This window comes from Rana temporaria, chromosome 10 (genome assembly GCF_905171775.1).
Source record: "Rana temporaria chromosome 10, aRanTem1.1, whole genome shotgun sequence".
NCBI classification, from domain to species: domain Eukaryota; kingdom Metazoa; phylum Chordata; class Amphibia; order Anura; family Ranidae; genus Rana; species Rana temporaria.
Genome location: NC_053498.1, coordinates 43,221,383 through 43,235,695, shown reverse-complemented (window position 1 = coordinate 43,235,695; position 14,313 = coordinate 43,221,383). Strand labels below are relative to the sequence as shown.

The 14,313-nt window shown below is 45.6% G+C and overlaps 1 protein-coding gene and 1 long non-coding RNA gene across 13 annotated transcripts in view; one reads left to right on the top strand and one right to left on the bottom strand.

Annotated features, from left to right (window-relative positions):
• The window catches only part of LOC120916544 (MOB kinase activator 2-like), a 303,463-nt gene that overhangs the window by 205,650 nt on the left and 83,500 nt on the right, over nucleotides 1-14,313 (bottom strand). For 3 of the 12 annotated variants that reach the window (XM_040327581.1, XM_040327580.1, XM_040327582.1), the window contains exons 3-5: nucleotides 14,130-14,313; nucleotides 13,943-14,044; nucleotides 11,620-12,567 (exon numbers count right to left, since the gene is read on the bottom strand). The exon at nucleotides 14,130-14,313 is cut by the window's right edge and continues 2 nt beyond it. The exons of 6 other annotated variants lie outside the window; for them this stretch is intronic. In XM_040327581.1, coding sequence (XP_040183515.1) covers nucleotides 12,153-12,567; nucleotides 13,943-14,044; nucleotides 14,130-14,313 — 701 coding nt within the window. In that variant the 3' untranslated portion in view covers nucleotides 11,620-12,152. Of the gene's footprint in view, nucleotides 1-11,619; nucleotides 12,568-13,942; nucleotides 14,045-14,129 lie in introns of those variants that run through there. 3 more of the 12 variants (XM_040327589.1, XM_040327584.1, XM_040327585.1) reach the window with 3 other exon arrangements.
• Nucleotides 2,876-13,575, top strand: LOC120916546. The gene is made up of 2 exons (XR_005744001.1): nucleotides 2,876-3,261; nucleotides 12,941-13,575. It is a non-coding gene; the product is annotated as an uncharacterized LOC120916546 (long non-coding RNA).

Genomic DNA, 14,313 nt, shown 5'->3' with positions numbered 1-14,313 from the left:
AACGGCGCATGCACCGTTCGTAAAAAACGTGAGATCACCATTAATTTAAATAAAACACGCCCACATCATCCCCATTTGAATTAGGCGGGCTTATGCCGGCCCACATACGTTACGCCGCCGTAACTTAGGGCGCAAGTTCTTTATGAATACGGAACTTGCGCCCTAATTTACGGCGGCATAACGTATCGGAGATACGTTACGCCCGCACTAAATTACACAGGGCTACCTGAATCTAGCCCAGTATGTATAATTTTTACTTTATCCAGTTAGGAATAGAGCACGGCAGGGTTTGACAAATTTGCTTGGAATCTAGGAGCCAGCTAAAAAAGTTAGGAGCCAGAAAACGCCCTGTCCCGACGAGCTTGCGCGCAGAAGCGAACACGTACGTGAGTAGCGCCCGCATATGTAAACGGCATTCAAACCACACATGTGAGGTATCGCTGCGATCGTTAGAGCGAGAGCAATAATTCTAGCCCTAGACCCCCTCTGTCACTCAAAACATTCAACCTGTAGATTTTTTTAAACGTCGCCTATGGAGATTTTAAAGGGTAAAATTTTGTCGGTATTCCACGAGCGGACACAATTTCGAAGCGTGACATGTTGGGTATCAATTTACTTGGCGTAACATTATCTTTCACAATATTAAAACAAATTGGGATAACTTTACTGTTGTCTTATTTTTTAATTAAAAAAAGTAAATTTTTTCCCCCCAAAAAAAAAGTGTGCTTGTAAGACCGCTGCGCAAATACGGCGCGACAGAAAGTATTGCAACGATCGCCATTTTATTCTCTAGGGTGTTAGAATAAAAAATATATATAATGTTTGGGGGTTCCAATTAGAGGGAAGGAGATGGCAGTGAAAAAATAGTGAAAAATTACATATTAGAATTGCCGTTAACTTGTAATGAAAACGGCCACCACCAGATGGCGCCAGCTGACAAAAGGAAGAGCTTGGGACTTCACATGGCCGAAAAGCCGCGGCCTCAATTACCGATCGCGCGGCGGGGGAGGTGGGGGCGCACAGAGACACAGGATCCTGTGCCTCCGTGCTCCCCCACCGCGCGATCGGTGATTGAGGCCACGGCTTTGCGGCCTTGTAGGCCACAAAGCCGCGGCCTCAATTACAGGCGGGCGCCAGCTCACAATTTCTTGTCGACCTGGGGCCCAGATATTGTCGATCCCTCCATTTTTAATCAGGGCTGTGGAGTCGGTAGATAAATGTTCCGACTCCTCAGTTTTATGTACTTCCGACTCCCCGACTCCTCTGTATTAATATGCGAATGTATTTTATACATTCCTTGAGGGAAAGAAACGCAACCTACCACATGACTACTGGCTGGGAAGCCAACAGTCTACTGTATTGCACAGTTTAAGCAAAAGACAAACACAATGAAAACAATCAAGTGACTGGATAGTAGCAGCAGGCATAAACATCAAGAACAGGATCTTTACCAGTTCAAAAATACAAACCACATTATTTGGTTGTTTTAGAACAAAAACAAAGCTTATCTATAATGAACCAAAAACAAAATCTGTAAAACCTAGAAATGGTTTATATTAATCTTGAAATGTAGTTATAGGCTTAGCAAATGCAAATCAATTCAATTCAATGTAGAGTTCTAAGGAAGAGAATTGCCTCTGCCAGATCCTCTTTCATAGAAGCTCTTAAGTCAGACTGAGCCTAGGTTCACACTGCTGCGAATTCAAAATTGTGGTAAAATGCGCGATTTTACCGCGATTTCGCCGCGATTTCGACCACAATTTAATGTAAATCGCGGCCCGAAATCGCAAAAAGTAGTACAGGAACTACTTTTTGAAATCGCAGATGCGGCGTCGCACTGATTAGGACAGTGCCATTGCCGACAATTGCCGCCGATTTGAGATGCGATTTGACATGTCAAATCGCATCTCAAATTGTTCCAAATCGTACCCAGTGTGAACCAGGGCTTTATTATTTTTAGGGCTGAAAATAATCTTTCGACACTGACTTGGGTGGGTGGCATTGCAGTAACTATTCTGGCCACATCACGAACGATCTCTGGATAAACAAGGATGGCTTCTTCAACAGTAAGTTTTGATGAGCGATCATACTTTTCAACTTCTTTTAGTGCTTTATAAAACTCCTGTTGGAATTGTTTTATTTGGACACTTGCTGGTTCTCTAACATGCGTTCCCTGTAAAAGAAGAACACAACACTATGGAAAGTATAAGTATTGCAGCTCCTAATTGTGCGTTGCGTGCCATATAGTGAAGCACATGAAAAGCACGCTTCTTCACGGTCACTTAACGTGTTCGTTTTGCGGTTACGTGAGGCACTGCATGCATTGGTCTTTATTCTTACAGTAGAGAAGTCATTAATTATAACTTTTTGTGAATTGGGACATTTAAACTTGCTTTTTTTTCTTTTATTCCAATCTAAATTTAGTAGGAGTCGGAGTCGGTGCATTGTTTGCCGACTCCGACTCCAGGTACCCAAAATTTCCCCCGACTCCGACTCCTCGACTCCGACTCCACAGCCCTGTTTTTAATATACAGCCACTTCCATTCTTAATGTACGGACACTTTTATGGACTGTATTTTAGTTTTGTACTTTACATCTGGATTGTCACAATCAGATGTGCCAAGTACAATGCATTTACATAACTTTTTAATGTTGTATTATATGAACAAGATTTTTTATATGTAGTTATGCATATCTTATTATTTGTTCTTGCTTTGATATTATACATTTTTATTAATGAGTTATTCATTAATTACTGCAGACTATTTTGCAGAGGGTGTTACTGTTTGCTTTTCCGCGGTGTACAGGACTGTTAATGGTTAAACTGTAGCCGGTCTAGCAGCCCTCTGTGGAATGTAGTAATACTCCCTGGTTTGCTGATTGTGTATGGTGCGTCTGTCCCTGTGCTTGATGCGGTCGACATCTGCTGAGGAATGGGTGTGTAGCATGCATTGAGTTATCTCCTTGGATTGGTTGTAGACCGTAAGGCAGGACAGACCCCAACATATTTATTCCAGTGTTTAGCGTGACGAGACCACGCCCTCAGAGGAAGTCCGAAAGTGACGAAACGTCAGGGCCGTGGTCTCATTGCTTTACCCGGAAGTGTAGTTTTAAACAGTATCACGCTATGGAGTGTAGTGTATTCCGTTATTGTTTACATGAGCCCGGGTGGATCCCATCTCTATATACAGCGTGAGGAGGTTCTAATAAGGAGAGAAGGAAAGTTGCTGGTTTTGAAGGCAAATTAGACTTATCTCTGTGGTAAGTGCATCCCCAAGAGGGGCTTCCTGTGTTCACGTGGTGGTATACTGGCGATTGGTGGACTGTAAAGAGGACTTGTCTCACCGCTTTCATTAACAGAGTACACTTCTTTGAGCACCTCTCCTCATCTTATCTACATTGTCTTCCTTTATGATGAGTACTACATAAAGAAGTTTGTTCACCTCAACGAGAACAAAGAGCGCTGCTACAATATATATCGGACTTCTCTGTTATTTGATACATACTTTTTTATTTAAGTGGCTGCTATTTTTACCTTTAAGTAATTTTGGGTGGATTCCCATCATTATATAGGTTAATTATTTTCTTATCACTCACACTTTAACCCCCTGAGCGCTGAGCAGTGCTGAGAGAGGAGGGCAGACATAGCATTGTTTCATATTTGGCAAAGAAGTCCGCCCACCCGAGAGATGGGTGGGGGCAGACCTTCATGCGGACATAGATTTGTTCGCAGGCTTGTTGGGCTTGGGAAACCAGGGACGCTTCTGTCCCTCAGCAGGTGCTTTATTGGCCTGGGGTCTTTTACTAGCCGCACTGGGCGGACGAAAAAATGCTTGTGCGCGGTGAAGGAGGGCCCTTGCCTACGGCGTGGCTCCTTACCCTTTTTGGATTGTGGGAGCAGCGTACTCTTACCCCCTGTGGCATCTTTAATAATGTCACCCAGGGATGCTCCGAAAAGTCTGTCGCCCTTAAAGGGCAAATCGATTAGGGTCTTCTTGTAAGATTGATCTGTCGACCAACACTTTAGCCAAAGTAGACGGCGTAACACCACCGCGTAGCTTGAGGCTCTGGCCAACAGAGGGATCATGTCCAGGGCTGACTCGCAAACGAATTTTAGGCCTTGTACCAACTGGTCGGCCAGAGCTACTTCGTCCGAGGGAGCCCGATGTGTCTTTAACCCATTGTGCAGCATCTTTGCCCATTCAGTGAGTGTCTGAGACACCAGGGCCCCAACCATCGTAGGGCGCACAGCTGAGCCCACCACCGTGTATAGGTTGCGGGTGACCGTCCCAGCACTCTTGTCCGCAGGGTCCTTGAAAGCAGGAGCCCCTTCCACCGGAATTGTGGTTACCTTGTTTAGTCTGGACACTGGAGGGTCCACTATCGGAGGAGAGGTCAATTTTTTCAGGAAACCCTCCTCAAGGGGGTAACGCACCGCCAAAGTTTTAGGGACTGAAAAAAAACCTTCTGTGATTTGTCCCACTCCTTGTATAAAAGTTTGTCTAGAGAAGACACAAAAGGAATCACCTTAGCCGCGCGGGTCGGCTTACGGAACCCGAAAGGGACCGACGCCTCTGTTGCTTCCGCAGACTCGGAGTCATCCTCACTGTCCGGCCGACCTTGATCCGCATCATCAGATACATTGGAGCCAGGGTCATGAGCCGAAGCTGGACCCGGCTCCGCATCAGAGTTGTCCCCAGAGGATGGCGGGGGAGGGGGCGTTTTTTCCCCCCCCCGTGTTCCCACGCACCGCTTCCACCTTGGCAACAAAAGCATCTAGGATTGCCAACATAACGTCTGATACAGCGGGTGCAATGGCATCAATTGCTATTTCAGGTGAAAAAGGCATCTGCTTCTGATGCCATGCTGACCCACGCGCCTGACACCCACAGGGATTCCAAGGCAAGGTACAACAACCCACCGTCCTAGCTGCGATAGAGACGAGGTGTTCCCCGCTAGAGGACTCACCACCCTAGAACAGTACAGTATGGCTGCCGTCCGCTTCCTTCTTGAGCTGCTTCTCCTTGTCAGCGGTTTGTGTCATTCTGACCACTCCGCAGCGTGTGTCTGTAAGCTTGCACCGTTTAAATGCTGTGATACGGTGTGGACCACAAGAAAGAAGACCGCCGAGCGGCAGGTAGAGGCCAAAAACCGCCGCGGCCCACAAGAACATGGCCACCAAGCGCCATATAGAGGCAAACGCAGACCACAAGAAAATGGCTGCCAAGCAGTAGATAGAGGGCACACATACTCTGAGCGCCGGCAAAATGGGCGCCGACAGCATGGAGGGAGAACACACAGGTAAGCAAAACTTTTCATGGCAGCTCACTAGCATTGTAAGCGGACATACAGCGCAGTTTCCTGAAAAGTGGAGCCCCCCCCCCAGGTTAACCCCCGGCCCCAGCAGCCAGCTTAGCTCAGAGAGCCCAAGGAGTCGGGAAGGGAGGGAGGAAAGGAAGGATGGGACCCCCTACTTCACCTCCCAGGGAATGTCCAGCTATGTCCTCCTGCCGAAGCAGGGGATAACTACTTACCCTTCCTGTGTGGATTATGCTGGAAGCATCCCAGACAGACCATCTTACACATGGCTACGGAGGTGGGTGTCGGCCCGGCCGCTGTGACTCGGCAGTAGAGCGACGGGCATGTCGTAGACAACCCAGCGCATAGCTACGTTTGGCACACGCTCAATGGCCAAAACTGGGGGGACTACAAGGATCTGGGATCCTGCCTATTGGCAGTTGATTGTAGATCATAGGAACAAATCAAAAAAATGTAAAATAAAATTCAATTTGGAATAAATCTCCAGGCCTATGGGCCCGGAGGGAGCCATGTCTTCTCCTTTGCTAGGCAGAAAAAATTATCTACGAGATGCAGAGAGGTGTTATACCCAAGGGGACCGTCCCCCTGGGCGGTACTGTACTGTGTTTGATGTGCTTAACACTTTCTGCCTAATCACTCCTGAATGAAGGCCAATACCCACTTTGTCAAGATTAAGGCTGTGTCCATCCATGAACAAAAGAGAAACATTGTTCGGTGGGCAAGAGAGAAACTATCTTGTACCCTGAGAAAACTACTTCACAAATCCACCGGTCGTAGAGCAGTGAAGTCCACCGAACCGCAAATTCACAAAGACAACCCCCCACCCAAGTGTCGGGTGGGGGCAGACCTTCATGCAGGCGCAAATTTGTTTGCAGGCTTGTTGGGCTTGCGAACCCATGGACGCTTTTGTCCCTCAACAGGGGTTTTAATCGGCCTGTGAGCGTTTAACTGCAGTTCCGGGCTAAGGAAAAAAAATGCTTATGAGCGGAGGAGGGCCCTTGCCTACGGCATGGCTCCTTACTCTTTTTTGGTTGTGGGAGCAGAGTGCTCTTACACCCCCCGTGGCATCTTTAATAATGTCATCCAGCGAGGCTCCAAAAAGCCTCTCACCCTTAAAAGGTAAATCCATCAAGGCCTTCTTGGAAGTTTGGTCCGGGGACCAACATTTTAGCCAGATCAGGCGGCGCAGCACCACCGCAGAGACCGAGGCCCTGGACAGCAAAGGAATCATATCCAAAGCCGACTCGCAAACTTAAGTCCCTGCACCAACTGTACGGCCAGTTCCACACAGGCCGGGGGAGCCTGTTGCTCCTTCAACTCGTGGTGCAACATTTTTGCCCATTCAGTAAGCGTCTGACACCAAGGCCCCGGCCACAGCAGGATGCACTGCCAACCCCACCACCGTGAACAGGGAGTGTGGGGAGCGGGCCTCAGCCCTCCTGTCCACAGGGTCCTTGAAAGCAGGACCCCCCTTCCACCGGAAGCGTGGTCACCTTGTTTAACCTGGACACAGGAGGGTCCACTATCGGGGGAGAAGTCCATTTCTTCAGGAAACTCTCCTCAAAAGGGGTAACGGACCACTATATATCTGGGGACCGAAAAGACCCTCTGCAGTCGCTCCTACTGCTTGTATAAAAGTTTATCACGAAAAGGTACACAAGGAAACACCTTAGTAGTGCGGCTCGGCTAAAGGAATCCGAAAGGGACAGCCATCTCTGTAGATGCCTCTGCCTTATCCTCCAATTTAAGAGTATTCCGCACCACGGTGATAAGTTCGTCAACCAATGCCCTATCATGCACTGACCCGACACGCAGTCATCCTCACTGTCCGCATCCTCTGACATGACAGAACCAGGACTGAGAGCCGTAGCTGGGCCCCGAATCTGAGTCAGAGTTTTTCCCTCCAAAGACGGTGGGGGAGAAGGCATTTTTTAACCCCCTTTCGCCCGCACACCGCCTGCACCCTGGCAACAAAAGCCCTGGCAAAACTGCCGACATAGCATCCACTAATACAGTAGGTGCAGGGGCACCAGTTGCCTATACAGGTATGTCTGGGGAAAAAGCGTCAGGAGAGTGGGTCAACATGGCGTCGGAGGCTGACACCCTTGGGAAGTAAGGCAAGTTACACAGTCCACCCTCCTAGCTACTACAGAAGCCGAGGGGCCCCCCAGAGGGCTCACCACCCGAACCAGGCACTGCACCGAACCCGGCACCGGTCTGATGGTGCTCTCCCGCACAGCCGCCTGTATCACTCTCTCCCTCTGAGGTGTCTACGTTGTTCGTGCTGTTTAGAAAACAAATACCACCACTAGAGGCCAAAACCCACAAGAAAATGGCCGCCGTGTAGCCGCCCTCTGGAAAAAGGTGCATGGCGACATGCCGCCGCTAGTAAACAGGAAAAATAGCGACGTACACCGCCAAAATGGCCGCATGAGGGAAAGGGGGGGGGGGAAGCACACAATAAAGGCTGCGAACAACCGGGGCACCCGAATGGAGGCCCCCCCACACATGGCAGCCGGACAGCAGCCCCAGGAGAGCGGACCCACAATGCAGCCCCCCCGTTAGAGAATGGCACCCCCCAGGTGAACCCCCAGTCATACACAGCCAGCATAGCTCCACAGAGCATAGGGAGGAGGGGAGGAAGGGGGAGAGAGGAAAGAAAGGGTGGAAAACCCCCTAATCAACCTCCCCAGGAATGCCCAATCGTTCCATCTTGCCGAAGCAGGGTGAACTGCCATTTACCTGTCCTGCTGAAAGCATTCCTGACAGATCCATCACCCGAGTGGTACGGCGTGGCTGTCGGCCCTGGCACACTGTGACACGGACAGTAATAGCCCGGTCATACGTGTCCCCCGGAGCATGTAGCTCACCGGCCACCCCTGGAGCAATGGGGCATGTCGTAGCCGACCCAGCACTGTACTAAAGCTCTGCACACGCTCGATGGCCGAAACTGGGGAGACTACAAGGATCTAGTACATCCAGGCTGTCACCCAGTCAGCAGTTGATAGTAGATCTCAGGATCAAAAAATATATATATTTTTTTTATTTAAAAAGAAACTCCAGGACCAATGGGCCCACAGGGAGATGTCCTTTTCCTATGCTAGGCAGAAAAAAAAACTGAGCTGCTGAATGCAGGGAGAGGGGGTTGTACCCAGAGGGACCACCTCCTGTGCGGTACTGTACAGTTTTGATGCGGTTTAAAAACTTTAACAAGTTTCTGCCTAGTCCTCTCCTGATAGAAGGCCAATACCCCAATGTCAAAATTATGCTGATGTGTCCGTCCTTGAACGAAAGAGAAATATGATTTTTGCATGTAGAAGAGGAGTGCCAGAATAGGCCCGGTATGTAAGTGGTTAAAGCAAACTCCCACATCCGTTTGCTTTATTTTGCCGAGAAACCAATTTAAAAAACACTCCCAAGCATTTCTGGCTGTGGCTTCTTGAGTGATGCCGCGTACACACACACGATAATTTTTCGGCATGAAAAAAACATTTTTAAAAAAATGACATTTAAAATGATCGTGTGTGGGCTTCACATAATTTTTCGGGTTCTGAAAAACGAAAAAAAAAAAAAAAAAATCGAACATGCTGCATTTTTTAAACAACATTTTAAACTACGTCGTTTTTTCGGGTTGTAAAAAATGATCGTGTGTGGGCTAAAACGACGTTAAAAACCCGCGCATGCTCAGAAGCAAGTTTTGAGACGGGAGCGCTCGTTCTGGTAAAACTACCATTTGTAATGGAGTAAGCACATTCATCACGCTGTAACAGACAGAAAAGCGTGAATCGTCTTTTACCAACACGGAATCAGCTAAAGCAGCCCCAAGGGTGGCGTCATCCGCATGGAACTTCCCCTTTAGGCTGCATTCACACCTGAGCGTTTTGTAGCCTGAAGCATGAAGCTCCAAAAACACTAGAGGGGAAAAAATACATTATTCTCAATGGAGATGGTTCACATCTCCACTACAAAACGCCTGAAGCCGAACGCCTGAAGCTCAAAACAAGTTCGGGACCCTTTTGTGTCGCTTGAATTGAGTGGATTTGGGCGTTTTTCGAACGTTTCTATTCCCATAGAAAGTAATGGATATGCTTGTTTGAAGCGTTTAGCGCGACAATGGGTGTTTCTACGGGCGTTTTGTCGCTTTAATTTGCTCAAGTGAAATAGATTTTACATAGGAAATTACATAAACCTACAGAGGAAGTTCACATATCACCATTTTTGAGAATGGCAGACATGGAGTCCAGCAACATGGAGGGGGAAGTGGATGAGACAGTATGTCTTTTAGATCAGGAGAGCCTTTATCAGAATGGCAAAGCAGCACCCCTGTCTGTACGATTCCAGAGATCCACGCTACGAACTTCGAGCGAGCAAGAGGAGGGCATGGAACCAGATTGCCAGCCAAGTTTTCACAAACTGGGCAGACCTAACTGGCCGTGTGAAGGATGATAAAGGTAAACCCCTGCAAACATAACTAACCACCAAAATGACCATAGGGAGATAATAGGACGATTGTTATTTATTACATTAACCACTTAAGACCCAGACCAGTATGCAAAAATTTAATATTTTTTTACTTTTTGCTATAATAAATATCCCCAAAAAAAGATATAAAACATTTTTTTCCCCTCAGTTTAGGCCGATACGTATTCTACATATTTTTGGTTCTAAAAAATAAAAAAAATAAAAAAAAATCGCAATAATCGTGTAACGATTGGTTTGCACAAAATTTATTGCGTTTACAAAATGGGGGATAGTTTTACGGCATTTTTAGAAAAAAAAAAAAAATTATACTACTAATGGCGCCGATCAGCTATTTTTTTTCGTGACTGCGACATTATGACACATCAAACAATTTTGACACATTTTTGGGACCATTGTCATTTTTACAGCGAAAAGTGCTATAAAAATTGATTACTGTGAAAATGACAATTGCAGTTCAATATGATCACATATGTGACAGTCTTTGTTGTCTAATTAGGATTGATGGGAGGGCTTGATTACTAGTGGGTGTGTCATGGCAGCCACAGGCTTCTTATAGGTATAAGAAGCCTGTGGCTGCCATGACACACCGGGACGTTAGGTAGACAGCGGGACGTTTGCATGCTGCCTTTTTTCACCCCACGCTGATGAAGTCCCGCTCATAGGGACGTAACGTCGTACGAGGGGAAGGGGCCACATGTGACGTCAACCGCGATCGCCGACCTAGACTGAAACCCATGCTCTTATGGATGTTTTATGCTGTTTCGCTGCACTCGTTTGAGAGTGCTTATACAGTGAGTGTATTCGTTTTTTATTCTTAAATAAATGTATTTTGGCTTCAGAGAGCACTAGAATTCCTCTCCTTTGTTTTTTATGCCCTGATTGCCATGTCCTGATCCTGAGTCTGACTGATATCGTGGTTCTACTGCTGCATTGCTTGCTGTCCTCTGAGAACAGGTGGTTCTCTGATTATGCTTTGTGACCTATTGCAGGTCGAAGTTGTAAGGTGAGAGGCCATTCCTGCTATTTGGTGGAGGTTCCTTCTGGATATCACCCTTTGGATTTTTGCACTATTTTATTCCGTTTTGGATCATCTTTTTGCACTTGAGCACTTTATATGGACTCTATTATATAATTTTTAATTATATATCATATGTTTTAACTTTTTGTATGTATAGTTTAAAATTGTTTGTTTTGCGCTGCACTATTATTTTATGACATATGTGTACACACAAATTGCATGCGTGTAGGAATGTGGCCAGGATGAACTGGAATGGCACATCTATTGCCTCCTTCTTGTGTAAGCACCTAATGCAGAGGTCTCCAAACTGTGGCCCGAGGGACAGATGTGGCCCTTTGCTAGCCTTTATCCGGCCCTTGGGGCACAATTCCTCCCACTAACATGAGGCACTATATTATCCACTGATACCAATGATGGGATACTATTCCTCCCACTAATAGGGGGAATACTCCTCTTCCTATTGACCACCAACCCTGAGGCCATATATGTTCTCACTGATGCCGGGCCCGTGACTTTTTCTTCCCTTGGTGGCCCCAATCCGGCCCTCCTAAAGTCTGAAGGGCAATAAAGTGGCCTTTTCTTTGTAAAGTTTGGAGACCCCCGACATAATGCATAAGAGTATAAGTATAGAATTGTCAGCATGTCACCAATTCATAATGGCACACTCTGACCCCTAGTGGATATTGTATGGATACTGTACCCAAACAGATATATATAAATAGATAGATAGATAGATAGATAGAGATAGATAGATAGATCGATAGATAAAAAAAAAAAAAAAAAAACATGAGACTTCTCAATACATCAATCATTTTTATTAATTCTTCAGTAAAGCATAGTATATGGTTTTTAAGAAAAAAATGAAAAGGTGAAATTATTCAATTGCATCAAGTTGCCATGGGACCTGTCCTGCTGGAGACAAAGTATGACGCAAATTGATTCAGGACATGTGTACCTTGTCTGCTTCCACGTACATCAGTCCAATGAGCTCTTTCCATGTTCTCATGCACTCGGTCCTCAAAGTCAAATCCATCCCGCTGCCTTACGAAGTTATGCAAGGCACATGCAGCTTTAACAGCACAGACTGCATTTTGCATATTTAGAATGGGAGTGTGTAGGAGCCGCCATTTGTTTGCCAAAATGCCAAAAGCACATTCGACAATTCGACGTGCTCTTGTTAGCCGATGATTGAACACACTCTTCTGTTCAGTTAGATTGTGCCCCGAATAAGGCCATAGAAGATGCTCACTCAGAGCAAAGGCCTCATGCCCCACAAAAACACTGGGTAGGGGAGGGCCATTTGTGCCCGGGAGTGGACTGTTTTCCGGAAGGTTCAGACTATTGGTACGCAGCATGTGTCCAAAAGATGAATTACCAAATATAGTAGAGACAGCGCTACTGCCATACGACCCAATATCAATGTAACGGAATAATTAGCATCAGCCACAGCCATTAAAAGAAAAGAAAAATATTTTTTGTAATTAAAATACTGGCTTCCGCTACCCATGGGCTTTACGATCCGAATATGTTTCCCATCGATCGCTCCAACGCAATTGGGGAAATTGCAGCGTTGCCAGAAAATTTCTGAGATCTGTGACCATTCCTCTGCTGTAGGTTTCTTAAAGACAATATCCTTCAACACTTCCCAAATAGCAGAGCAGGTGTCACGGACGATGTAACTTGCAGTCGATTTTCCAACACGAAAGGCATAGTGTAGACTTGCTAACGATTGTCCGGTTGATAGATACCTACAAATAAATAAATGTATAATATATATATATATATATATATATATATATATATATATATATATATATATATATATATATATATATATATATATATATATATATATATATATATATATATTTGTTCTTTTTTACAGTTAAAATGCTCAAAACAAAGTGGAAGAGTATACATGACGCCTTCACTCGACATCTAAGACTGCAAAGGGAATTTAGGAGTGGATCTGCGGCGTGTGCCCCAAAAGATTACATGTTTGCTAGAGAATTGGAGTTTCTTCAGCCATTGCTGGCTTTGGGGAGGTAAGCTATCTTCTGTACTAATGTCATTAAAAAAAAATGTAATAAGTAAGTTATAATAATTCATTTTTATTTTCAGTACTGAAAACTGCTGGGAGGAAAGTACTCCAAACAATGATTTGGACACAGATACTTACAGTCAGCAAGCAAGCCAAGCATCAGGTGATCAAGCGGGCCAAGAGCCGGAGAGTCAATTGTCGACTCCATCACGATCTACATCTGCCACACCTGTGGGAGACGAGGAGTCCACGCCACCAGTTTGTGCTCGTGTACCTGCTAGAGCAACAAGGAGGGCTCCAGAACCTGATTTCAATTGTATGTTAGACATCATGGCCTCTATGTCTGAAAGAATGACCAGCAACAGGTCGCACGTTTAGGTTTCTGCGAGATGTCTGGAGGGGCTGATGGAGAAGGTACCATCAGAACTCCAGGCAGACATGTTGGCAGGTACCATACGTTACATCGCAACTTTCATTCCACCAACCACAACATATAAATCCTCTGAACCTCCACCACCCTATGGTCCCTATGCAACTCCCCCCGCCCCATCTGCCAGCACCACCCCTTCCTCGGTTGTCATCACCACATATTGCCACCCACCTTCCTCGGCCAACACCACCACCTTCTACTTGCCTTCCTCTGCCAACACCAACACCTTTTAATTACCCTCCTCTGCCAACACCACCACCTTCTAATTACCTTCCTCTGCCAACACCACCACCTTCTAATTGGCAGCATAATGAGAATCCCTCCACCTCCAGCTGGTCACATTTTGGCCATGCTATGAATGTGGTGATGTCACCTGATGAGCAAGAGAACTCCTCCCAAACATTCCATCAACTTTAAAAAACTAAATTTGTTCTATGAGCAACGTTAGCTCGTATTCTTTTTCTATATTGTTGAGTTGTATATGTGAAGAATGAACAAAAGAATGTAAAAAGTTATATTTCAAAAATATTTTAAAAAATATTAAAAGTTTATTTTCGGCTTTAAAAACGTGTGTTTGGTGTTTATTTGATGCATATACAAAAATATTAATATTGGATTCTACATGTAAAAAAAGTCTTTAAAAAAAAATTACCTCAGTGTGATGATTAGTCGCTCCACAGGGGGTATACTGTTACGAAAATATGTGTCCATTGGCTGCAACCGACTACTGAGTAAACCCAATAACTCATCAAAGCTGTTAAAAAAAAGTGGGGTTTTTAGAGGACATGATAAGAAAGGAACAATGTCAAACATCATGAATCCAAGTAATTTTGACTAACCTTTTTATGGACATCCTAGTGTAGTCCGAAAATGTATCCTCGTGATCACGTAGATCAGCAATTACGGGGTGGATCCAGTATCTGCGTGCCCTCTTCTTTCTCCCCTCTCTTTCATATAGAAAATATGATGCAACAGTGGCTGCTGCCATAAAACACGCCATCTCATCATCACTCATCTTTTCAG